Here is a 27,434-nt window from a genome sequence, read left to right on the forward strand (position 1 = left end):
GATAAATTTGGTGCAGCTAAAAATAAATTACATACATCGGAACACATCATCCGTTTTGCAGCAAGAGGTGACATCGGGTCAACATAAATACGTTGCCTGATGAAATGCAGACACTTGTAAATTACCTTTCCGCACGTCTATGGCACACGAGTCCAATAATAAATGGCCTCTTCTGCCTAGCAAGTAATTAGTTTTCCGATAAAAAGGGTCTATCGTTAAGGGAGCACCACAGAGAACAGCTCCCTCACGCATCGCTCTGTCTACCAGCGCTTAAGGTTACTAATGCAACGCCACAAGCCTGTGGTGATTTTTTTTTTCATCATTCATCATTAGTACAGAAGGAGGTCCCGGAGTTACAAGAACTGTCAGGGGGACCTCCTATTAGTAATTTAACATTGCATGAATTAATACATTTTGGCAACATAGCAACGACAGACATCAGAAAACACGAAGTTAATGAAAAAAATAAACAAATACAAAAAGTTGCTTATAATAATTGAAGTTCAAAATACAGCAAATAAAACAGATACAGCGTATGCATAAATAAATATGTGGTAATTGACACGTTAATGAAACACAGGAAATGACACATGTCAAAGAACACGGGGTTATTGCAACAGATAATTAAAAATAAATATATGCTTACAATACGCAAAGTACAAATGTTATATAGGCTATGCGACAAAAAATTTGAAATGTCTAAGAAAGGATTAAAAAAGAAGACAAAGGAAGATATAGAATAACGAATAAATAAAGGCTGTCGATACAATAGGTAAGTACAGAGTCATTGAAAACTGCGAAATATATTTGTACACAATATATACTTATAGTAATGAATCAGTAGCCAGTAGTGTCGTTAGTAAATATTTCTTCGTCTCTCTCCTGAATGTTAATGTTGTGCGGCAGGCTTTAATATGGGGTGGTAGTTTGTTCCAGTATTTAATGGCCGTAAAAAGCGAAGTAAACATTCCATAATTAGTGTTTATTCGAGGGAGTAAAAAATTGTTGTTAGAGGAAAATCTCGTATTGTTAGTGTTGGTAAGAGCAGAGTTATTAAATGCATCTGAAATTATTTCATGATTTAGTGTGCGGTACATTAGTAAAACCAATTTGAGCTGGAGCATGTAACGTAATGGTAGTATTTTTAAGGAACTGAAAATTGGTACTGCATGTGACATGTAACTGGAGAAAGTAATGATCCTTAAGGCTTGATTTTGTAAATGCTGTAGATGTATTATGTGCGAGCAATATGTGTTTCCCCAAACTGAGATGCAGTATTGCAAGTGACAGTGAATAAATGCGTAATAAAGTGAAGTTCTAACGTTTTCTGGAAAATACGAGCGCGTTAGGATTAGTACTCTTATTCAAAAGGCAATTTTTTTTGAGACCATGTCAGCATGCAAGTTAAATTTAAGTTGGGGATCAAGTTTGACGCCAAGGAAGACAACTTCATGTGCAGGTGAGAGAACATGGGTTTGTAAGACGAGTGGTGGCGCGGGTGCGATGATGCGTTTATGTGTATGAAAAAGCATAAACTGAGTTTTCGAAGGGTTGATGTGAAGTTTGTTACTTGTGCACCACGCAGATAAGTTGCTTAGGTCAGAATTTAGTCGTTTTATTACAGTATTTATGCATTTGCTATGAGTGAATATAGTCGTGTCGTCAGCATATAGAATAGATGAAGTACTGGTTAAACAGTGAGGAAGATCATTAATGTACACCAGGAAAAGTAAAGGGCCTAAAAGTGAGCCTTGTGGGACCCCCTTAGTGACTGGTTTAGTACGTGAAAGTGAACCTCCGAAATTTACAACTTGAGTTCTGTTAGTCAAATAACTGCGGATGAGCGTAAGAGCTGGGCCACGAATGCCCAGAGCTTCTAACTTGTAAGAAAGGATGTTATGACAGATGGTGTCGAATGCTTTACTGAAGTCAATGAAAACTGAACCAACAATATGGGAGTTGTCAAGGGCATGTTTTATTTTGTCAGTGAATGATGTTTGTAGCGTTCCTACTTAAAGGACACAGTAAACATAAAGCATTGCTGTGGAACTGGCGTCCATCTTGTCTACATTTTATTCTCACTTCCTTCTTCTCTTCTCCTGAACTCAGACTCCTGCGCTTCTTCATCTTCTATTCCAAGGCTCATACCGCTTCACCCTTCCAGGTTTCTTTTGCTAACCCCTCCTGGGGTAATACTTGAAAACGTTTCCAATCGAAGGAAGACGACGAAGAAGAAGCGCTCGTTCCTAGCCAGAGATCGGCTCCATGATTTCTAGCTAATTACGCAGTGCTATTTACCTCGAACGTAAGTTTTGCTTGCACCAATGTGTCCGTGAAGGCCAGCGGCATCGACCGATCCCAGCTGACCCCAGAGAGTTTCGCCTTGGAAGGGAACGGACGTGTCGTCGGCGCGCTCCCCAACCAAGAAGACGACGCCATCTTCACCGACTGCCCTCGGCCGGGCCGCTTTCGCCGGAAGCCATATGGGAAGCGGCTTTCTTGCCGTTTCCCACCGACCGCTCGATGGCTCTTGCAAATCAACCGCCTGACGCACCTGCGCGTCCCGGACCCTCGCGGGTGACGGACACGCGCCGCCAGGACCTTGACAGCATGGATTTTCAAGACTCCGCTGCTCACAACCTCACGACACTAAAAGGACCCAGCGACCAGAACGCCGGGACAGAGAGCCAAAGTCAAACAGATGGGGATTGGCAGACGGTCCTCACGCTTCGGCAGAAAAAGAAGGATGCGAAAGAGAAGAAGATCAGAGCACTGGAATATTCGGGGACCTTGAAGAATCAGCAAGTTTCCACTGGTCAAGCAACTGGTAAATCTAAACACAAACCAGCATACAGGCGCTTACCCCCCCTGCCAAAGGATGATTTTAAGATAGTGGTGCGACCGCATCAAGGGCTACCGGTCAAGAACCTGACTAGTCCACTACTGGCGGATGCCGTGATTGCTGCGTGCAACGGGAAAATATCAGGTGAGCAATTTCTGCTCAGAATCAAGCCGGGCTCCAACATTTTTATCGTGTCCACGCCACACCAGACAGTGGCGGACTACGTTAGACGTATTGAAATGCTCAACATCAACGGTCGGCCTCACTCGGTCAACGCCTACGTAGCGACAAGTGACGGGACAACCAAGGGTGTCATTCACGGCTTGGACCCGCACACGACACCTGAAATGCTAAAAGCGAATCTACGCATACGCACGCAAGGGGTTGAAATTCTCCAAGCGCGCATGTTCCGTAACACTAAAACGGCCGTTATCACCTTTTTTGGAGGTATTACGCCGCGGTACGTCTACTACAACGGCGGAGAACTTGTTTGCTATCCCTACAAGATTACCACTCAGGTGTGCAAAGTGTGTCACCAAATTGGTCACCGATCGGATGTCTGTCCCCAGCCGGACATTCCAGTGTGCCGTATATGTGGACAACGGGACCCTGTAGCCGGACATGAGTGTGCTCCCAAGTGTGCAGCCTGTGGGGAGGGTCACATGACAGGAGACCGAAGTTGTAAAAAGCGTCTCAAACCCCAAAGCAAAAGAATGCCGAGGACTGGCGTTCAACGGACTACCCGGAAGGACAGCTCAACGAAGCCACCTCAACGCCTACGTTGGTTCAGTTCCGATGATGGAGAATCCGCATCCGATTCCTCGCCGGAGGTATCAGAGACTCGCCGTCGATCCAGGTCAAGATCGCGGACCCGAAAGAACTCCAATCCCAAAAACCCACCTCATTACCAATCACCAAAACCACCTAAATCGGGGGCTTTCGGCACTGTGACCAAGCAAGTGCCACAAGATAACACGGTAAGCTGGGCACGAGTCGTTTCTCCTACTGCTCCTATAACAGAAAATCCCGAATATCGGAAGATCGTTAACGAGAACAAGCTCCTCCGCGAGAGCTTGGCAGAAATTAAGCGAGAGTTGGCCTCCCTCAAAGCTAGTCGCTGTACCGAAACGAACAAAACAACACATACTAAAGCAGCAGGCATGCCTCTCGAGGTTATAACGACGCCGAATTCTGTGGAAGTTACACTCCAACAGGTTGTGCATCAATTACAAACTATGCAAAATTTTCAGCAGCAGATGTACGCAGAATTTCAAAGCCTAAAAACTTACGTCGACGAATCTGTGGCCAGTGCAAAGAGCGCGGCTCGTAAGCGAGCCAGCATTAGCCCCAGCGCTCAATCTAACCGCCGTCCGCGACCCATATCGACCTCGGACAGCGAAAGCACTATTCATGGCGAGTAGAACGCGAGTACATCACGAATATCTCGAAATTTGGCAATGGAACTGCCGCACCTTCCACAAACGGGCGGCAGCTCTACAACAATACATTAACACGGTGCCAGTCAAACCTGATGTTATTTGTTTGCAAGAGATCGGTAACAAGCCAGTCAGATTGACTGGCTACTACACGATAACCCACCCAGACTACCCTAAGGTCGCGACGATGGTGCTCAAGGACATAGCAGTCAGTATAGATTATCTGGCGAGTAGCAGCATCAATCATCAAATTGTAACAATACTACCGCAGAAGCGTAGCAAGGCAAAAACAATAATCACGAACGTGTATAGCCCCCCTAAAGAAAGGAGGGCCGATTTCGAGGCCATCATTCGGTACGTCATGTGTCACTCCGGCACCCAGGATAGACTACTGCTTCTTGGGGACTTCAATGCTCCTCACACCAGCTGGGGTTACCGAACAGACACCCCCAAAGGCCGAGAGCTCGAGCGAGCGACCGAAGCATATGATCTCCAACTCGTAATTCTCCCTCAAAACCCGACAAGAATAGGTAACAGCGTCAGTGCAGACACCTTTCCAGATCTCACATTCACAAATAATGTCAACGAGGTATTCTGGACCAATCTAGGAGAGAATCTAGGCAGTGACCATTTCATTATCAGTGTGTCGGTAGGCTCCCCGAAAATTCGGCGACCCTGTGGCCAGGTGGTAATCACGAACTGGGTAAATTATCGCAAAATCCCCATGCCGGAGATATCACCTGAGAACGCTGAAGAGTGGGCAAAACACATTCGAGACGCTCATAAAGCAACATCTAAGCGGCTAGCGCTCACAGCGGAAACGCCGGTAGTTGACAACCATCTGCTACATATGTGGGAAGCCAGAAGGGGGCTAACTAAACGATGGAAAAAACAGCGACTTAATCGCAAACTGCGCCACAGAATTGCTGAAATATCAGAGCGGGCAAACGCTTACGCACAGCAGTTAGAGACAGCGAGTTGGGCGAGCTTTTGCGACTCACTTCGCGAAACGTTACACACCTCCAAGACATAGGCGATACTTCGCAGCATAATGGAACCAGGAAAAACAAAAACGGCCAATAACCGCACTCTTCAAAAACTTGCCGGAGAATTTTCAGGAACAGATCAGGCCCTCCTCACTAAGCTTAAAGAGAAGTACGTAGGAGCAGTAATCACTCCCCCATGCACCTTGCCATACCAAGGGCAAGAAAACGCGGTGCTAGACGCTCCGATAACTAAGGCAGAACTCTTCGCGGCAGCGCAAGCTGCGAAGAGAAATACTGCTCCAGGACCAGATCAGCTCACAAATGCTATGATCCGGAACCTGAGCGACGACCACCTAGAACAGCTTACCCGGTATTTTAATGAACAAATATGGGAGAGGGGCGCAGTTCCACAACAGTGGAAGGAGGCCAAAATCGTGCTTATTCCGAAAGCAGGAAAACCTCATGATCTACAAAATCTCAGGCCGATATCACTAACCTCCTGTCTTGGCAAATTATTTGAGAAGGTGATCCACACACGTCTCACGTCTTACATTGAAGACCGCAACCTATTTCCTACTAACATATTCGGCTTTCGCCAGCATCTGTCGACACAAGATGTTTTCCTGCTATTTCGCGAAGACGTTCTATGCAACACCACGGTTGGTGCGGAACATCTCGTCCTGGCTCTTGATTTAAAAAGCGCATTTGACACTATTTCACATGAACTTATCTTATCTGAGCTAAGTGACATCGGTTGTGGACAAAGAATCTATGATTACGCCCGCTCTTTCCTGACCTCTCGCATCGCGACAATAGGCATTGGCACTACGCGCTCAGACCCTTTTCCCATGCCCAATAGAGGTACACCGCAAGGGGCGATACTCTCCCCCCTTCTTTTCAATATCGGTATGAGACGCTTAGCCAAATCACTCGACGTCATACCTGGGCTAGGGTACGCAATATATGCAGATGATATAACCCTATGGGCAACCAGCGGCTCGTTAGGACAAAAAGAAGAAATCCTTCAAGAAGCAGCGACCGTTGTTGAAACTTTCGCTCGCAGCAGTGGAATGAGCTGCGCTCCCGATAAATCAGAATTTATCAGGATACGAGGGCGAGGCCGTCAAACTCACGAGCCGGTGAACCTCTTTCTAGGAGACAGCCAGATAAAGGAAGTCCAAAAAATGCGAATCCTCGGACTGTGGCTGCAAAGCAACAAACGAGTAGACCACACCATTAAAACCCTTAGGACTACGGTGAAACAGATCTCTCGTATGATCCGTAGAGTAACTTATCACCGAAAAGGTTTCAAGGAAACAGAGACGATCCGGCTCGTTCAGGCTTTTGTGCTAAGTCGTCTCACATATAGCCTCCCTTTCCAGGACCCCAAGAAAACAGAACTAAAGGCCCTAGATGCGTTGATTAGAACGTCGTACAAAGCGGCTCTCGGCCTACCACAGGGAACCTCTACTGAACGTCTGCTGGCCCTCGGGATTCACAATAACTACGAGGAGCTACGGGCAGCGACGCTCATATCTCAACGGGAGCGGCTTAGCTTAACCACCTCTGGCAGAAAATTACTTTGCCGCGTGGGTTACCCTACCCATCCACAGTATGCGGGAGAAGAACTCGAATCTCTGGCCAGAGTCCTTCGTGAAAGGATCATAGTAGCCCCAATCCCTAAGAACATGAGTCCAAAATACCACCAGGGACGTAAAAATGCTCGAGCTCGAAAGTTAATGCAGCAATTCGATGGAAACCCGGATACAGGCTACACAGATGTCGCTCGATGTGGTGCTGACAAATACGCCCTCGCAGTGGTAGGAGCGGCCGCAAATCAAGGGCTTGTGACTTGTGCCACGGCTAGAGTTGCATCTGCGAATACCGCAGAAGCTTCAGCCATCGCGCTAGCTATTAAAACTAAGGACGCTCTGGGACAATCGTCGATAACTCTTACAGATTCCCAAGTCGCATGTAGACTATTCCTCACCGGGAGGCTACCACACAGCACCACTCACCTATTAGGATCCAACCTAACGCAGAAACACATGATCATCTGGTGCCCGGGTCACGCAGGACTCGAGGGCAATGAAAGAGCGGACGGCGCAGCTCGTGCTTTTGTCAACCGAGCGGCCGACCACTCTGACGAAAACCCCTTTTTACCACGAGACATCCTTGAGCACCAGCGGCGCGAGCGAAGAAAGTACAGTCCACCACACCCTGACCTATCCAGGCAGGACTCTTATGACTGGCGCCGAATACAGACGCACACATTTCCAAACCTTTATTTGAAAAACGCCATTCACCCAACGCTGTACAGCGCTCGCTGTCCTTGGTGCGGAGGCCGGCCAACTCTCGCCCACATTACGTGGGACTGCCAGAACAGGCCACCCAAAATTAATACACCAAAAATAGCCGGCAAACTTTCCGGAAGGGAGCAGTGGGAGACTTGGCTCGCCAGCGAGGATCGGGAGATGCAACTAGCGCTTCTCGACCAAGCACGGCGGACCGCTCAAGCCAGTGGGGCCCTGGACTAGGGGCTCCACCCACTCGCTTTCTGCATTTTTTTTTCTCTTTTAAATAAACGTTTTGATATATATTTCCAATCGAAGCACATTCAACTGAGCCACGTTCGCCAATGTACCACACAGTCTTCAATATTCCTTTCTGAGTGGCCGTCTTTGTCACAGAGTAAGGACCATAAAATTTGGCATTGGATTCTCTTACTCCTTTCCTAACTAGAATGAGGTCGGTGACTTGAATGTCTGGAATATCTGAGCAATGTCTCTTGTCAAAATTTTTTTTCATTCGTTTACGGTACCTCTCCTCCTGCGATTTCTGTTTCCTTTCCTCGACGATCTGGAGATTTTCTAACAGCCCAAGTTCACGGTCCGCCTGAAGAATAGGGGTTTCTCCTGAAGAAGCGAATTGCGGGCTGCATCCCAAGCCGCTGGTGTAGGAGCGATTGTGATGTCTTACAGCTGCTTCTAAAGAGCATTTCCAACCACCAGGGAAACTATCGTACATCCTGATGTATTGTTTAACATCTCGTATAGCACGCTCTGCAAGCCCATTCGCTGCGGGATGGTATGGCGCACAGAACTGGATTGATATATTATGGTCTCGAGCCCATCTTGCTAGCTTTTCGCTCTTGAACGCTGGACCGTTGTCACATACAATTGTCTTGGTTGTCCTAAACATATCCCGTTCGAGAAGGGCGATGACACTATTCGCATCTTCTTTTCCTGCCCGTGCCGCGACCATCCTGGTGCATTCATCTATGGCCAGAAGAAAAGCTTGCGTTTTTCGGACTCCTTCTCGTTTCTTATTTAGCTCGGCGAAATCCAGGTGTATAACTTCAAAAGGCACGTTTGAGTGGCAAGGTATTATCATGGCGTCCGTAGGCTGCTTATATTTCACTTTGTTGATTTGACAAATGTGGCATGAACGAACGTATCGATTGACGTCGTCTTTCATGTGAGGCCACGTAAATCTCTTGACTAGCTTGTTGTAGGTGCGCCAAAATCCGTCGTGACCTCCAGATTCTGGGCTATCGTGGTACAAATAAAGAACCTTTGAAATCAGCGTTGGCGGGACTTGATAGCGACCTTCCCTAAAAATCAATTGTTCAGTGCCTTCCCACAATTTAATTTCATTGATTTCTGCCGATTGTTCGTTGTTGGCCTGTATCATCAGTCTAGACAATGCATCTGCATCAGTCAACAGGGGTCCAGGTCTGTGGGAGATGGTGAAATCGAACTGCTGCAAATAGTTCACCCATCTGGCGATACGTCCCTTAGGTTGGGTCATATTCAAGAGATGAGTGAGGGCTTGGTGATCGGTGAACAAAGTAAACTTCGCACCTTCTAGGTACGTACGGAAGTACTGAATTGCTTTGAGGACTGCAAGAGCTTCCTTTTCAGTAGTGGTGTAGTTGACTTCAGGTGGCTTGAGGGTGTAGCTGTAGTAACCTACTACGTGTCGCTTTTCTCGGCCGGATGCTTCTGGACATTTCTGGTACAAGACTGCACCTGTCCCATAGTGTGAGGCGTCGGTATTCAGTTCAAAGGGTAAAGTGAAATCTGGTATGCGTAGAATAGGGTCAGCAGATATTCTGTGCACCAGATCACGGTAGACTCTCTCACATTCCTCATTCCACTCAAATGGAACTTCTTTCTGTGTTAGGCGCGTGAGGCATCTTGTTTTGATGGCAAAGTCTTTTATGAAGGGCCTGAAATGTCCTGCTAATCCCAAAAATACACGCAATGAGTGTACGTCATATGGTTTTACCAGTTGGGATATCCTCTCGACGGACTCTTGTTTCGTGCTTTTGGTAGTCCCATCAAAGACTCTTCCAAGAAACACCACTTTTCTTTGAAAGAACGCACTTTTCTTAAAATTAACCTTGAGGTGTGCCAAGCTCAAGGCATTTAATACCTGGGACAGGTGTGCCTGATGCTCCGTCTCTGTTTTGGAGAAGACGATAATATCGTCTATGTACACGTTACAAAAGACACCTAGGAAAGGCTTCAGGACTTCGTTCACAATCTTCTGGAACCATGCTGGTGAGTTTTTCCAGCCGAAAGGAAGCCGGTTATACTCGTACAGGTCGAAGGGCGTGATAAAAGCAGTGTACATTTTTGTTTCTTCGGTTAGCGGGATCTGCCAGAAACCTTTGCACAAGTCAATACGTGAAAAACATCGGCAACCACCTGTCTCATCTATAATCGTGTCTATCTTCGGCATGGGAAATGGTATAAGTTCTGTCTGTCGGTTGAGAACCCTGTAATCTGTGCACAGTCTGAAAGTTCCATCTTCTTTCGGCGCAATAGTTATGGGAGAGGCGAAGGGTGACACCGAAGCAGTGGCGTAGCTAGGTCGTCTGGCGCCCGGGGCCCTTAGCTCTTCTGTCACCCCCCCCCCCCGGGTGTAGTCGAGGAAGGCAAGGATATCGACAATTTTCGGGTGTCTTCAGACGTATATGACACCCCCCCCCCCCCTACTGGCCCCGTGCACCCGGGGCCCACGGCCCCCCGGCCCCCCCTGTTGCTACGCCACTGCACCGAAGGCCGGATTATATTGGCGTCTAGCATCTCCTGCAATTCCTTCTTCAACCATATCTTGCGCTCTCTTGACATGTTGTAAGGTGATTTTCGGATGACGGTCTTGTCGGTGAGTTCGAAAGGCACCTTGTGTGACGTCATCGCCGGTGGATAGCTTCCTATGCATACTAGTTCAGGATAGGTCGTTGCAATATCCTCCGCGCAATTGACAACTCGCAGGTTATCCTTTCTATCCGGCTGTGTCTCTTGCCTTGATAGTCCTTCCACTAAAACCGCATCGTCCCAGTATACGTTGATTTTTAGTTTCTTTATATCTGGTCTGGATAGCAGAAAGTCATACGTCACCCCCTCAATCACCAGTACTTCACTCGCTATTTCATGACCTTGGAACTCGATGTTTACGGAGGCCCACTGATTATGCATTGTCACTTTTCCATCGTAGCCTTGCACCCGTAGTACTCTTCCACTATGCAGGTGACTTGCATCTACCAGCTTGGCATTTATTATAGACACAGAAGCACCGCTGTCAACCAAAGCCATCATGTGTCTGTTTCCCACTTTCACAGGGATGTGAAGTAGGCTAGAGCAAGTTAAATAAACAGTCTCAGTTGTGGTCATCGGGTCGGACTGATCACCCTTGTTTATCAGTTTTTTGTCGTCGGAGCCTCTTCAGCGTCCGAAAGTAGGGGAACAGGGTCGCTGTCGATGTTATGCACCCGACCTCTGGGAGCGCGCCAACCCAAGCTCTCTGTGCCGCCTGCAAGGCGGCGCGGTTCTCGCTGATTACGGCTTGACCAATCCGTGCCGGACCGTGTGAAGTGACCGCTTGAGCTAGCGTTTATATTTTCTTCTGAAGTAAATGATATGTCGTGAAGGCACTCCAGGAGCCCTTCCATAGTTTTAGGTGACCGTAGTTGCACTTGCTTCAGGACTTGCGCGTGCAGTCCGTGCATTATTAGTGCTACTACGGCAGACGGAGGAAGCATAGGCTCGGCCAGCTTTAAAAGGCGGCATTTGTCAAAGAAATACTCTACGAGGGAGCCTTGCTTGAATTTGAAATTAAGCGCGGCGTCCCACCTTTGCACTGGGTTGCTTCGGAATGTCGTCAAGAATTTTTCTTTCCACTGATTCCAAGAGTTGCCAGCCTCTTCAATAATGTGCAAATCATACCACTTCCGTGCAACACCGCTTAAGTAACTATGCATGTTAGTAATCTTGTCCTCATTAGAGTGCCAGTTGTTCTTTCCAGCGGCATATTCATAGAATTCAAGCCAACCTTCTGGACTTGATGACATGCCGTCGAATGCATCAGGTTCTACAAATTTAGTCACTGGCTTCTCAGCGTTTAAAGAGCTTATAAGCGATGTCACCAGCTGGTTTTGTTGCGAAATCTGTTCTTGTTGTAGCCGAAGTGCTTTCAAAACGAGGCTCACCTCTTCCGTCGACGACTGTGATCCAGAGTCCTTCCGACGCATCGGTTGAAGAACTAATTCGTCGAAGATCACCAGAGGCAAGTTCACGTTCACAGCACCCTTCCGACGTAGTTCATCAGGGTCCATGGAAGCCTTCTCTAAAACCAGGTTCATGAGTTCTGCCGAGTTGAGTTCGCGAGGTAGTTCCACCGCTGGTTCATCTTCAGCTTGGTATCTCGAAAAGATGATCTTGTCCGCGGAGGTCTCCTCAAGGAAAAATCTCACCCACATGTTGGAGTTCGCTGTCGGCTGCGCCAAAATAATGTAGCGTTCCTACTTAAAGGACACAGTAAACGTAAAGCATTGCTGTGGAACTGGCGTCCATCTTGTCTACATTTTATTCTCACTTCCTTCTTCTCTTCTCCTGAACCCAGACTCCTGCGCTTCTTCATCTTCTATTCCAAGGCTTATACCGCTTCAATGTTATAGCTGTTTCGGTCGAATAACCTTTACGAAACCCGTGTTGTTCAGGCGAGAGAAGATTAAATTTGTGAAAATAGTTTGTTAAGCGGGTTACAAGTAGTTTCTCAATGACTTTGCTAAAAAAAGATAGCATACAGATAGGACGGTAGTTTGAAATTAATTCTTTGTTACATTTTTTTAATATGGGAGTTATTTTACCGTGTTTTAATTCATCGGGGAAAACGCCTGTTATGAACATGCAGTTAACAATGTGCGCTAGTACATCGGCGATATGGAACGATACTAATTTGATTTTAGAAGGGTGTAAATTATCAAGGCCGGGACCTGTAGTTCGTAAACTAGCGATTGAATCAGATACTTCTTTGGGTGATGTAGGGAACAAGTAAAATGAATAAGGGGTTTGCCTGAGTACTGGCTGTGGTATACTGTCTAGTGAATGATCATGTGTAGGACAGAAAAAAGTATTGAATTCATTTGCGATGTCAGTGGCTTCCGTTACTACCCTTGTTCCTGTATTAAGTTGGTTCAGTGCGTGGTTTGGTGAAGACAGATGAAGAAATGACCTAATGGTATCCCAGGTTTTGCGGGTGTTATTTGTGTGTTTAACAACCATTGTCTCGAAGTAGGAACGCTTGGCTTCTTTCAAGAGTCTGGTAAGTGTGTTAGAATAAGTTATGTACCGCGACTTTAAAGTTACATTAAAAGGTTGGCGTTTTAATTTTTTGTGGAGGTTGTCACGTTTTTTAATACTTTTTAAGAGGGATCCTCTTATCCATAGGTTTCTAGGGGCGGAGAACCAGTGAGTATGTTGTGTTATGTTAGTACACTCCGAGTACACGCTTTTAACTTTGTTGTTAAATTGTTCGAATGCTAGGATTGGGTCTGTTATAGAAAGAATCGGGTTCCAGTCGATTTCAGCAATTTGACTAATGAACTTAGTGGTGTGAAAGTTTGCCGTTTTTATGTTTCGTTGGTACGGTGTGTTAATAGACTTTAATAGAACGAATATGGGATAGTGGTCTGTTATGGGAACAGTGACTACGCCAGCACAATGCTCTATGTGTAAGTTAGATAATACATGATCTATTAAAGTGTGAGATCCGGACGGAGGACATCTTGTGGGTACGGTTATTAATGAATCTAGGCCATATCCCGCATAGCAGTTGGTATAATTAGAGCAATGACTATCATTGGGGTTAGTAATATCTATGTTTATGTCACCGAGGATGACAACATTTTTGTTTTCGTTTGCAATGATGTTCAAGATAGCATCTAGTTGAGAACAAAAGTTTGCAGAGCAAGATGATGGAGAACGGTATACTGATCCAATTATTGTGTTTCGACTGTTAGCTGAAAGAAAAGTTTTATCGAATTCCAAAAATACAGATTCAACGTTAGGGCAAGAGAAAGATAGATCATGGCGACGGTGATATGGATGGTTATCTTGGACAAGAATTGCTGAACCACCATACCGAGCATCTTTACGGACACATACTTCCATTGTGTAACCGCGTATACCAAATAGCTTGCTATCAGCGTTTGTCAGCCATACTTCTGACAGGCAAATGATAGTGAAAGGGTTATTTAGATTAGAAAAGAAATCTATCATGTTATCATAGTTCTTTGAGAGGCTACGTATGTTGAAGTGTATCAGGGATTTATGGGTGAGCCTGCTGTTATTTAGTGAACGTTTTAGTTCTTCTGAAGAAAAATACATTGTTTGGAATATTTATTTGATTAGATGTAGAAACGGAAGGCTTGGACAGCTACGAGGCGATTAGCGAAAGGTCGCGTGTGCTAGAAATAACGTACACGCGGCCTCCTTCTGTCTTTCGTGCTTTGATGCGGCAGTTGTCCGTCCATAGGAATTTCCAGTTGTGCTGCTTTTTTAGTTCGAGGGCTTGAGCAAACAGACGTTTGTTGTCTTGTGTTAAGTGGTCGTTAATGAAGACCTTCGCCTCTGCAGATGGAGGGAAGCCGAGAGTAGTAGTGTTTAGTCGTGCTTTTCTGGCCTTATTTATGAAATCAGTCTTCTTAGTGCGGGAACAGAAGCGTGCAATGATGTGTTTATCCTTCTTCGCAGGGACGCGGTGAACAATGTCAATGTCAGATGGTGCCACAGGGCAGCCAATCTTGTCGCCGATTTTTTGGAGAATAGCGACACAATTCTCGCCCTGTGTGGACGGCACACCCCGGATCTCGACATTGTTTGTACGAGAATACTGCTCGAGGTCCGCTACCCTTCTAGCCAGCTTTTCATTTTCCTTTGCGAGCGTTTTGTTCTCTGCATTCACAGCGTCACATTTTCCCCTTGATTCTTCGTACAGGTGGTTCATCATGCGCAAACTTTCACGCATTTCTGCGATTTCTTTCCGAAGGGCGTCAACATCGCGAGCAAGTTCTGCATTACTAGGCATTGCTAAAAAAAAACCACGGGAGTAACTTTGGCAGCAGCAGGCGTGACAAAAGTTAAGAACAGAATGGTTAATGCCGTATAAAAGCGAAGACTAACCTGCGTAGCCAAAAAAGTACTGCTTAGTGGTGTGTCCTTCTTGCCACGGCTGCTGCTGCCAAGTGAAGCGCAGGACGAAACGGATCCCTTTTTTATAGTGCTGGCGGCGCCACGGAGCGGTCCAGTTCTGTGGTAGCGTTGCGAGGTGTCACCAGGTGGCCACGGTGATATCGACTGGCGGGGATGGTAGGCGTGAAGTCCACGTGCCAAGATAGCCGTATGCTTGTCAGCACAACGGCGGTTGAAATCAGCGCTTGCCGATTACTGTGCTCCGATCTGCGTAGCCAAAAAAGTACTGCTTAGTGGTGTGTCCTTCTTGCCACGGCTGCTGCTGCCAAGTGAAGCGCAGGACGAAACGGATCCCTTTTTTATAGTGCTGGCGGCGCCACGGAGCGGTCCAGTTCTGTGGTAGCGTTGCGAGGTGTCACCAGGTGGCCACGGTGATATCGACTGGCGGGGATGGTAGGCGTGAAGTCCACGTGCCAAGATAGCCGTATGCTTGTCAGCACAACGGCGGTTGAAATCAGCGCTTGCCGATTACTGTGCTCCGATCTGCGTAGCCAAAAAAGTACTGCTTAGTGGTGTGTCCTTCTTGCCACGGCTGCTGCTGCCAAGTGAAGCGCAGGACGAAACGGATCCCTTTTTTATAGTGCTGGCGGCGCCACGGAGCGGTCCAGTTCTGTGGTAGCGTTGCGAGGTGTCACCAGGTGGCCACGGTGATATCGACTGGCGGGGATGGTAGGCGTGAAGTCCACGTGCCAAGATAGCCGTATGCTTGTCAGCACAACGGCGGTTGAAATCAGCGCTTGCCGATTACTGTGCTCCGATCTGCGTAGCCAAAAAAGTACTGCTTAGTGGTGTGTCCTTCTTGCCACGGCTGCTGCTGCCAAGTCTTGCTCAACGCTTGGCGCTACGTGCGAGTGGGCACACATAACTCGCAGGTACCCACCGCAACATTGATTGAAGAAGCATTGATCATATGCCGCTCGACCATTGCGCTATCGCCTCTGCCAGCTACCAGCTGGTTTATGTGTATTGCCTAAACCTCGCTACGCGTGCTAATGGCGCAGCTTAGCGAGCATGCACCGATCGGACTTGTGCCGGAGACCGTCGCGGCAACGGTGTATAGCGATGCATAGCGCTATGCTAAACGTTTGTAACAACCTTAAAATTGCAATTTCTGTTCACATTCCGATAGGAGCTTTAGGGGAAATTGCTATAGGAGAGTAACACTTCACAGGTCACCCATGAAGTGCTGATGAAATAAAAGGTAATAAGAAATGAAGCAGCAATGAACAGCAGCGTGGAAACGCCTAGCTGGCCTGGCGGGATTTATTTAACCGCCGAAACCGACATGGATACAAGGAAGGGCCGTACAAAAGGGGAGAGCTCTACGTGCGTATGTGTGCACCTTTGCAAAACTGAAAGACCAAAGAAATACCCTACCGTAAGATGACGGGGGATGTATTGCAATTCCTATCTGACGACGGCTAAACCGTACAGCATGTTTCTTTCTGGCGTCATAGTACAAGCTTTTTTTAAGTAACATATGACCTTAACAACATCTGTCGGTTAATGCTTCGTTTTAAGTGCAACACAATTCCGTACCATGCTTTATGCGAATCACTGACTCTGCTAATGTCAGAACTAAATACATGATGTTTCTGGCATTATTCATCAGAATCGCAAGGCTTAAATTACACTGGCATGCGGATTCTGAAAACCTGTGTCTTACACAGGTGCTCAGAACAGTATAGCAAAGGCGCTGATTGTCAAAGTCTTACAGTCATATGTACTCATTGAGCGTATTGAAAACTTCTTTCATGAGAGATATTTTTGTCAGCAGAGGCTGGATGGGTAAAACACTGCAAACAGAGCCGCCCACACGGAAAAAAAAAAGAACTCACGGTATATAACGCACTCAAGAACTTAGGTATATCTATTTAAAAAAACATTGAAGCACTGCGGTATATATGTATCGAGCAGTGTACAGTGCGTTATTTGCGCCGGTATGTCTTTCTTTCACGTGCACTTACGCACGTCCTTGTATTTATTCTGAACCAAATTGCGTATTGACTAAAGTCTTGAATAATGTTGGCTTATGTATGTGCACGTTGTCAATCTTGTTAGCGCTATTAAATTTACGCTCGATCCATGCTTTTTTTCTGTGACGTACATATATGAACGCTATGAGAAGGTACGAAGAAGTGGACGTATTTATACTAGGTATAGTCATTTTGGGAAGATATGTGACAGCCGTGTAAGCCGAGAAAAGCATCGACATGTCTTATTTCAGATATATTCAAAAACACACGCAGCTATCTTCCATACGCTTACGCAAAACGTTATCAAGCCGTCTTCTCACGACGTTTCAAAGACGTGTTTCCAATATTTGCGCAGACGACATCTTAACACGATAACCCCCAGCCGTCTTTCGAAGAACGCTTTCCAGACCGACGTACGTGAAAATACGTCTTGTAGCCGTCCTGAATAGCTGTAGCCGTTTTAGTTCATTTGCGCTAGCCTAAGACGTCTTCAAAACGTCCTGTTCAGTGGGGTATGATGTGTCGCTTATTTGGCAAAAAAGGGCAGGTTGAACTGTTGCTGCGACAGAAATTATATCCCCACTCCAGGCGCATTTCTGCCGTCGGCGTCGCCGTCGTCGTCAGGCCCCGTATAAAGTACAGGGGCGATGAAATCGTCGCCGCGCGCCGTTGGCTGTATGTGCGAGTGAAAGCGTGCGTTGGTGAGCCAGCGCACGCGGCTCAATCGCGCGTGCGCGAGAGGGGGAGGCGGAGCGGAAGCGCACGATGCCCGGGGACGAGCCGAGGGAGGGGGTTTTCCGACGGCTGCTGCTTACGCACGGCCGTGTGTGCGCCATATCCTGAAAGCGATGTGTGGCCTGGCAAAAGTGCGAACCGCCTCATTTTCAAGGCGATCTGGGATGTTTGCAGTGTGCGCTTAGTGTCGGTAGCTTCGCATGGCTTGTGCGTTAAAAGTTTTGTTCGCGTTGAAGCGAGAAATGCACGGAGGTGAATTCGCTCGCTGCTGCTGCCGCGATTCCTCAATGCAGCGTTTTGACAGCGAGTTTACGCGATTATTGAGAGGGGAGTGTTCAAGTTTACAATAGCACTTGTGACACCGTGCTTGTTAATTTAGTTAGTAAATGAATGTTTAAAAGTGTATACGGCCATAAAAGTACAATCCTTACTTCGTATAACTGTTTCCTCATTTTCTACCTACTAATTTGCTACTTTGTCCGAATAGTCATGTTTTTTCTATGCCTCAGGTTGTTCCATATTTCATAAGAGAGCGGCTGTCTGACGTCACAATGGTGCGGGGACTATTCTTGGCTGGTTTGCTAAGCGCTTCCACAAGGTGAGACTTATGACGTTGACGATCGTAACCTCTAAATGTTGTTAATAACGAAAGACGCCCGAATGAACGCAGTAAAGCTCGTGCTGGAACGGATTTATGTTCCATAGCAAGTTTTACTTCTCGTTAACGTTCTTTTTCCTAATCACGTGACCTGTGCCATAGGTGACAACATTTATGTGGAAGCATATGACCGACCGCACGAAAGAAATGATTGGTGCATGTCTGGGTATTTGGGGACCAACTGGCGAACCTAAGCGTGAACCTAAGGGTGATAGTAGAAGCCAGTACCATTATGCAAAAATGAGGTGAGGCGTGCAGACAGGACAAAACACTAGAGAAGTGGACAACACGAATGTCGACTATCAACTGAAGGGAGCACTGAGGCTAAAAAAAAGAAATAAGACACAAAACTCATCTGCGCAAGCTCAGGAATGGTAACACCAAGTGTCAGTCCGGTACATGTGCCGGTCTACGTGAGAGATTACTGTTAAGGCACTTAATCTCTTCCTTATGTAAAGTAATCGGAGGCTGACACACGCACGCACTTCCACTATTATAGATATGGCATGCCTCTACCATACGACGCGTATCTTCATTCTCATGCCTGTACAATATCGCGCATTCATCTAACTCTGGCGTGCAGTTACAATCTTGGCAACGTAGGGAAAGATTAGCAGGCGATCCACCGGTTAACGACCTTTTATGTTCCATTAGCCTCTGATTGATACACCGTCCCATTTACCCTACGTAGAACTGGCCACAGCTAAAGGGAATATTATAAACCACTCCCATACGACAGTCAGTAAACCTGTTGCTCTTAACGTGCTTCACTGGACAAATATCTCTTCGTTTATTGCCTTTTACCTGCTCCCTTTTCCTCTCTACGGCGGCGCATATCTTACCTAGCTTATTGGGAGCAGTGAAAGCAACATTAACATCATATCTTCTTGCAACTTTTATAAGCCTGTGCGACACTGAATGAATATGCGGAATAGCCACTACTCTTTTTTTGCTATCACTGCTTTCTGTAATCAGGTCCGTCCCCCTCGAGACCGACTTCTTTAGGCGCTCAGCCACAGTGGCCACTGCTACACTAGGCTAACCTGCTTCTAATAGGCGCCGGACCTAGTGTTAAAAACTAGTGTAGCTAAGCAGTTCTGTAGGTAACTAGCGACCCAGATCGGCCACGTACCTTTCTCTGACACTATAGCACGAAAACAAAATTCTTGCTTATTGGTCTTCGCCGAGAAAAACAGTTCTAAGATGAGGGATTTTGCTTTCTTGGCATTACAGACAACCTTTTTCAAGATTATGTCTTGACAAGTTATGTCTGACAAGTCTACCAAGATTATGTCTTGTCAAGACATAATCTTGACAAGGTTGTCTGGAATGTCCAGAAAGCAAAATCCCCCACCTTAGAACTGTTTTTGTCGGCGAAGGCCCATAAGCAAGAAATTACTTTTCGTGCTACAGTGTCAGAGAAAGGGACGTGGCAGCTCTGTGTCGCTAGTTACCTACGGAACTGCTCAGCTAAACTAGTTTTTTCAGACCCCTTTTGCTTGCGTAATTGTCAGGCACTGGTTCAGTATTTGAGAGACGAAAATCCTGGTGATTTTACAGCTTTTAGTATGGATATCGAAGACCTGTATTATTCCTTTCCTCATGGCGGGTTGCTAAATTCAGTAAATGAGTGCATTAAAGAACAAGTGCAAGAGTCGGCTTTCATTGACAAATGTGGTGTTTCCACGGGAGCTTTTCTCGAAATTATTTCAATGTACTTGAAGTCGACGCTGATTGGGTGGAGAGATGGCGTTTTTTCTGCAGAGATCAGGCATTTGTATTGGCTCAAAGGTTGCCCCTATTCTTAGCAATATTTACCTGAGTAAGGTTGACAACTGCTTAGAGAAAGCCTTACGTGATAGCGTTATCAAGATATTTCGTTACGTTGATGATTACCTGATTGTTTGCAATAGCGGAAAATTCGATTCCGCTGCTACCTCAGTAGGTGAGCGATTGAAACTTTATGGAGGAAGATTAAAATTTACCAAGGAATTTCCTCAGCGACGCGTAATTCAGTTTCTTGATTTCCTTGGTCTTTGAACAAAATCATGTTTGTTGGCAGTACTCCCCAGGATCTTCGAAGCCATTGCTTAACTTTCAATCCAAGCATTCCAAAGCAGTAAAAAACGCAATTACCATTACGTTCCTTAAGTCTTCTCTCACCAGATCCTGCATGCGCAAAAATAGCGCCAGTTTTAATGCGCAGGTCCGGCGCCTGTTAGAAACAGGTTATCCTAGTGTAGCAGTGGCCACTGTGGCTGAGCGCCTAAAGAAGTCGGTATCGAGGGGGACGGACGTGATTACAGAAAGCAGTAATAGCAAAAAAATAGTAGCGGCTATTCCTTATATTGATGCAGTGTCGCACAGGCTTTAAAAAGTTGCAAGTAGATATGATGTTAATGTTGCTTTCACTGCTCCCAATAAGCTTATGAGCTGCCGTAGAAAGGAAAAAGGAGCAAGTAAAAGGCAAAAAACGAACAGATCTTTGTCCAGTGAAGCACAATAAGAACAACAGGTTTACTGACTGCAGTATGGGTGTGGTTTATAAAATTCCCCTTAGCTGTGGCCAGTTCTACGTATGGCAAACGGGACGGTGTATCAATCAGAGGCTAATGGAACATAAAAGGTCGTTAGCCGGTGGATCGCCTACTAATCTTTCTCTACATTGCCAAGATTGTAACTGCACGCGAGAGTTAGAGGAATGCGCGATATTGTACAGGCATAAGAATGAAGATATGCGTCTTATGGTAGAGGCATGGTATATCTATAATAGTGGAAGTGCGTGCGTGAGTCCGCCTTCGATTACTTTACATAAGGAAGAGGTTAAGTGCCTTAACAGTTATCTCTCATCTAGACCGGCACGTGTACACGACTGACACGTGGTGTTACCATTCCTGAGCTTGCGCAGATGAGTTTTGTGTCTTCTTTCTGTTTTTCGCATCAGTGCTCCCATCAGTTGGTAGTCGGCTTTCGTGTTGTCCACTTCTCTACTTCTGTGTCCTGTCTGCACGCCTCACCTCTTTTGGCAGGCTATACTCATAGGCAAGCGACAATGTAATGTTGTCGGCGAATGCGGCACATTCACTATGTCGCTACCAGGGAGCGCAACACCCTGAACACGTGAATCTCTGTTTAGCATTTTTTTCCATGCTTTAAAGAATGAGGCTGAAGGTAATGCCGCAAATGACTGTGGATAGCCAAATGCTGTGGGGACACTAAATATATGCAGGTTATCCAGACGGTGAAGTGCCTTCTCTTCGTCCAAAGAAACAGGATGACCACGTGCAAACCGCGACACCATATATACTGTGATGTCTCGAGTTGGGAAAGACAGATGGTGTATCTTTCTGGCAGGTACTGACGACTCCTGCTGATTACAATCTAGAAAGCTCATCAGGTGCCCTCAGCGCCGAAGAATAGTGATTGTGAGTACGTTGCAATCGAAATTAAGGAGGGTGATAAGCATCCATTCAGGACAAACAGGGGAACCGTTGCGCTTGAGAATGTGCACGATACCCCAACACAAGAAAATGCCTCGGATCGGCGAAATCGATTTCATTCCAAAATGCATTTAAACTCATTGGCCACCTAAAAATATGTGCATCCTACGCAGTTTAAAAATCGATGTAAGGGAAGCTTTGTATGCTGCTGGCTTTGTTGAAGAGAATTAGTGGTGATGTTGGTAGCGAATCAAATTTTTTCTACTCTAGTCCAATACGAGAGTTGTGAGTTGATGATAAAAGTTACCGTGGGTGTGCCACTGCTGTTTGTCTGCGTAATCCACAGAACAGGCACGAAGACGTGTTTGCTTGAGGCGCTGTTCGTCACTGGTTATAATCTATGAGAGGGTCGAGTATTATCATTCCCTCACATGGCACATCGCCACGATCGTGGTAGAAGCGTTAAACTTTATTTGAATTATGTGGCTGTACCTAATTCAATGAATTACTATAATTGTATACATACACGGTCTGTGCCACGTTTTGCTGCGTAGTGAGGACGCTCCTGTTATGCGGGACGCTTCTTTCGGGCCTGGGTGTCCTCAATGCCGAATGCACGCTTTGGAGCCATTTGCTTGTGCACGTTTGCGAGGTCCTGCATACGTGGCCACCACGCTGTTGAGATGCCAGCTCCAAGTGCTTTCTTCAGGCGATGGACGATTGGAATGTTTACACGATCACATCTCAGCACGCAATCTCCACAGCCCATTAGCTGCAGTTTTGTCGCATAGGAAGCAAGCACAGCGCGTGCCATACACAAACTGTGAACAGCTGCACTAGAAAAGAAGCTTAGAACGACAGAAAGCTGAGCTGCAGAACAGCTGCCGCGGCGGCGCCGACCACTGAATGGATGGGTGGACGTTATGAACGTCCCTTTGAAACTTGGCAGTGGGCTGCGCCACCAAGCTCTTGCTATTATACTGCCGAATATCCTACCTACGTTATAAGCGAAAAAAAATGGCTGAAGGCTTAGCTTGGTTAAGCCTGGAAGATTGCGAAAGCAATACCCTTGGCTGCGCCTTGGTTCGGCTGATGGTGTAGACATGGTTGCCCTTTGTTAAACTTATGGCTATACATCATTCGACATAGCGCAAGGCAGCGCGCCGACCACTGCGAGGAGCCGAGCTGTAGCCCCATTTATCCTCCTAGCGTGACGTCACACCAGCGAGCGCCCTCTCTCGGTAGCGCTGCAGTAGCGCCGCGCAAGGTTTCGCCTCCACCATCGGTGCCGCGAGCTGGGGCCCCGTCTCTCTGTCTGGCGTGACGTCACACGGTCACGTGACGCGCAGCTGTGTAAGGAGGCGCCACGACCACCGATGGGCCGAAAGTGCGAGCACTTTTGCTTTCGCACTAAAAAACACAATGAATTCCCATAACCAAATTTTCTGACCCCCTACTGTGAGCTTTGTTTTGTACGTCTCCGTTTTTTTCCCGTTTCCCTACGTTTCTCCCACCAATCTTCCTATCTCCTCTTAGTAATCTTTATTGCGGACATGCTCACTTTCACCCTGCCCTCACTGAACCCAAGGGCGTCGAGGCTAGTGGTGCTTAAATAGACCGCTGGGCAGATATATCTTCACATTCTAATAAAACATGATCGGTCCTTTCCCTAGCTTTACCGCAGCAAACACATGCTTCTTCTTCTTTCTTATATCTTACTGTATAGGTGCGTATTCCAAGACATCCTGATCTCGCTTCCAAAAGTAAGGAGCTGCCCTTTGAGTTATCACAAATTGTTTCTTATATGATTTCGCTTTTTCCTCTTAAGTAGTTACTCTTGGCAGGTTTCCTTTCCATTGCCGCCACCCATGAGATTATTTCAGCCACTCTGACTTCCCGTTTGACCGTCTTTGTTGCTTTGTTGCACACCTTACAGGCCGCATACTTGCTGGTTATTTTCCCCTACTGTTAATCAATGTTTTTCCTATACAGATACCTGAACACTCTACCAGCCCGTTTACTTTCTTCCATATTCCTCAGTAGTTCTTTATACTGAATTTTACTGTGAGCTCCCCTCACTTTAAAGCTAGCCCAGCCCATATCACACTGCACAGCTTCATTTCTAATCTTCCCGTGAGCATCCAATGCGAGGCGTCCCACTGGTCTTTGGTTGCCATCGAGTCCTGATTGTACGCCTGTTTTCAAGCAAGCAACGGCATTTGCAGAAGTAAGTCCTGGAACCATTATACCTTTCCACCTATCTCGGAGCATCTCGTACCTATTGTGTCCCCATAGCACTCTGTCGTTCATGATGTCTGCATTTCTCTTCCCCTTTGTTGTTATTCTTTTTTCATGTGGTCCCATATATCAATTGCCTTCGTTTATTCATAAACCAAGTTATTTATATTCTTTTCCCAAGGTGTTTCCCAGCCCTACATTGCCACTGTGTGTTGACTGTTTTCATTGAATACCATAACACCTGATTTTCCAACGCTATATTTCAAACCTGAATTCCCGCTTTCCTCACCACATATATTAGCCAGAGGTTGCAAATCACTTTGCTTCTTAACTAGCAACACAATGTCGTAGCTCGGAGCTTCTGCTCTAGTTCTGTACACGCGTGTTTGTATGAGAAATTACACCCGATATTGCTTCCTTCTAGAGTCCTCTCCATCCTCACCATGTACATCTTAAACAGCAGAGGGGATAAAGGGCTCCCCTGCCTCAGTCAATTGTTGATATCAGCTTTCTTCTCCTCGCTGCTCAACCCTTCCCATTCAGCACAAACGGCATTTTCCAGGTGAATTTCGATCAAAAGCTGTAGACACTCGTCGCCTAAGCCTTCCCCTTCCAGAATATCCCACACAATGTCCCGGTCTGCTTTGTCGTACGCTCCTGTTATGTCTAAAAAGGCCACATATAATGGTACCCTTCCTACTCTTGATATTTCAAGACACTGAGTAAGAACAAAGAAGTTATCATCCAAACGGCTACCTATTCTAAAGCCATTCTGAAGTTCTCGCTAGATGCCATTATTCTCTGCCTATTCTTGCAGCTTTAATTTGATTGCCTGCATTGTTAACCTAGCTGTATCTTGCCGATGTAATGGTCAAAGGCCTATACGACTGAATTCTATCTTTCTCCCCCTTAGCTTTAAAAAATACATTCATTCTGATTTGGCCCCAACTGCCTGATATTCCTCCATCTTATACAGTACTTCCACTAGTTTCACCAGAGCTTCCTTACTTTTGGGTCCTAGTTCATTAATCAGCCTAAGGAACCTCATCTGGCCTGTGGCTGTGCGCTTAAGAATTTTCTCTTCGGTTTTCTTCCAGTTGAAATTGGTCGCACCAGTTCCTTTTCCATCTGGTTCTCTTCCATGCTCTTTTCTCTTCAAATACAATCTCGTCACTGCAACCAGTATGCGTGAAGGCGAGCACCACCTGGTGGTGTTGCAAGAAACCAAGCGGCGCGCGCGAGCAAGCCTACAGCAGCCGTGCCCGGAAAGTCGGGAGTAGAGCAGAAAAAAAAAACTTCGATTTAAAACTGAGCTGGCAAGCATCGGACCCAGCAGGTGACCCACGCTTTATGGATCACAGTGCCACCTTCACCTTTACAGCCAATGAAAAGGTGCGCAGAGTACCAGTAACTTTTGGACTGGTGATGATATATCCAAGTCGACATCCAAGGTGTAACATGGTGGCGCTGCAAAATGTGCTGAGATAAGAGACCCAGCTGTCAAGCGTAGGAGGCGGCGTCGCCGGCTGTGGTCATGTGGGCAAAATTGAGCGTCTTGCGTCGCGTAGCACAGGCGGCACGCCTACATCACCACGCGGCAACTGGCGAGGCTAGCCAGGCGCCGAAAGCGTTACCGAAACTCACGGCGCCAAGCTTAAATGAGGCAGAAACGATCAGGCGATCGGCGTGAAGTGCAAAACGTAACTTCGTCGCAGTATGGGCTCGCTCCTCAGAAGCACGACGACGCAGTCCACGCATTTCTATTCAGCGGTGTAAGCGCCTCTGCCTTTTCAGCGCGTTCCCATCGCGCGGTTTAGATTGAGCAACTGTCCATATTACACGCGATAAGCTAGACACATAGGGCACACCTTGAAGGTCGCGGACATGAAGGCGCCGTGTCTTTTGGGAAAGAGAAAAAGGGAAGAGACAGTGCCATAATAAAAGGTTGCTGATGAGAGATGTCGTATAAGATGGGTAATGTGTAATGTTTCCAGAGAGCATTCTTGAGAGCTTAGCTTAAACAACGGACCTGTATCGTGAAACTGTTCCAATATGTTTTTATTGCAATCTCCTGACCCCAAATTAACGTAGCTGCCGATGGAAGCATCGGGAAGCGTCACGCAGCGTCCTGCGTGTCCTGAACAGCCCAACAGCTTGGCCTTAACAGCCCAAGCAACACTCTCATTGTTCATAGGACGCCACGTTTGTTTGCTTTCAAAACGAAAAACATTGCCTACATTTAGCGGTATTTATTTACCAATTGGCTGCCATGAGGTGAGGAACACGCTCAAATGGAGAAAGTACCGATGGCGCCAAGCCAGCGCACTCAAAATAGATAACCGGACTAAGAGGGTGGTGTCGCCGTTTGTGATTGGTCCACTTTCCCTTGGCTTGCCATGGCTGGTCGAAAATCACAGTCGCGTGCAATGCCAGGTTAGGAAGGCCACTAAAGCGTATCCTCGGCAAAGATTTGGCAGAGCGCTGCCGTGAACGTGCCAAAAGTGCTCGATAGCGTTACACGGCAACGTCAACAATTTTATAACACGCAAATAAACGCATGCTCGTCGGCAGATGTGAGTAGCCAGTGCCTGAGCGATCGGCGGCAGCCATCTTTTATTCCTGTCGGAACGTTATTTCTGTCGTAACGTTACGGTTATTCTAAAGAAAAATCAGTTTTGTTAGGCACATTAATACATCTTTTACGCGGTGAGTTTTCGCGGTTATCTGACATCGTGTGACAGGCAGGTGAAGTGGGTGCAGCCCGAAAATTTTGGACCAATGGCAGAGGGCTAATGGCGAAAAGGCGTTGAATCAGAAATAAATATTTCTCCTTTCTTCAGTCCAGTCATGCATAATCAGTGCGTACATGCGATATCATATGAAGAGCTATTGCGGTTTGCGTGACATCGCGTGACAGAAAGGCGAAGTGGGGGTGATCAAAAAAGCTTTTTGACGAATCGAGGAGGGTTGAGTGCAGGATTGGAATAGGTTTACGCTATGGCGCCCCAGATCGCCCCAAGGGGCTCCGGTAATTTTTCTTCTTTTCATGCAGAAGGATCAAGTCTGCTACTCAGCATAGGTGCACGCGAATATGCAAAGTTCACTTTAAAGCAAATTTCACAGCACAATGCAAGCGCGTTAGTTTGAGATTAGCGACGTGAAGTCGTGCAAAGCAGCTGGAAGCGGACCAGATATTCAAGCCAGTACCTTCGTTGTGGGCTTTCTGTATTCTTGTAACTACAGTAATGTGCGTGATTCAATCGCAAAGGTGCGACCGCACTTTGTTACGTATATTTTCTTATCACTAGGTCCAACATAACTAACGAAAGTAATTAAAATGCTCTTCTTTCACTGCTCTTTTACCGTGGGTTACTATAAAAAAGGCAGGTTTTCTATGTAATGCCAATATGTTTCTACACCTTTGCGATATAATTATCGGGCCATGCGGTTAGAGGCTGATTACCTGAAGACTACGACAGTGTACGGGCATTTTGATGCGAACGATCATTGAGGGACTAAAGGCAGTTTTTTGGCCAATCCTGGAGATATTGAAGTCTGAAAACTTACGTCACTGGTGGCCGTGA

General features: G+C 46.5%; 1 protein-coding gene across 1 annotated transcript in view; it reads left to right on the top strand.

Moving 5' to 3' along the window:
- LOC135921730 (sodium-coupled monocarboxylate transporter 1-like) overlaps positions 1 to 27,434 on the top strand; it is a 157,432-nt gene that overhangs the window by 82,312 nt on the left and 47,686 nt on the right. Inside the window, exon 10 of the mRNA XM_065456027.2 lies at positions 18,024 to 18,112. Coding sequence (XP_065312099.1) covers positions 18,024 to 18,112 — 89 coding nt within the window. The remainder of the gene's footprint in view (positions 1 to 18,023; positions 18,113 to 27,434) is intronic.

The sequence above is a fragment of the Dermacentor albipictus genome, chromosome 8, assembly GCF_038994185.2.
Source record: "Dermacentor albipictus isolate Rhodes 1998 colony chromosome 8, USDA_Dalb.pri_finalv2, whole genome shotgun sequence".
NCBI classification, from domain to species: Eukaryota; Metazoa; Arthropoda; class Arachnida; order Ixodida; family Ixodidae; genus Dermacentor; species Dermacentor albipictus.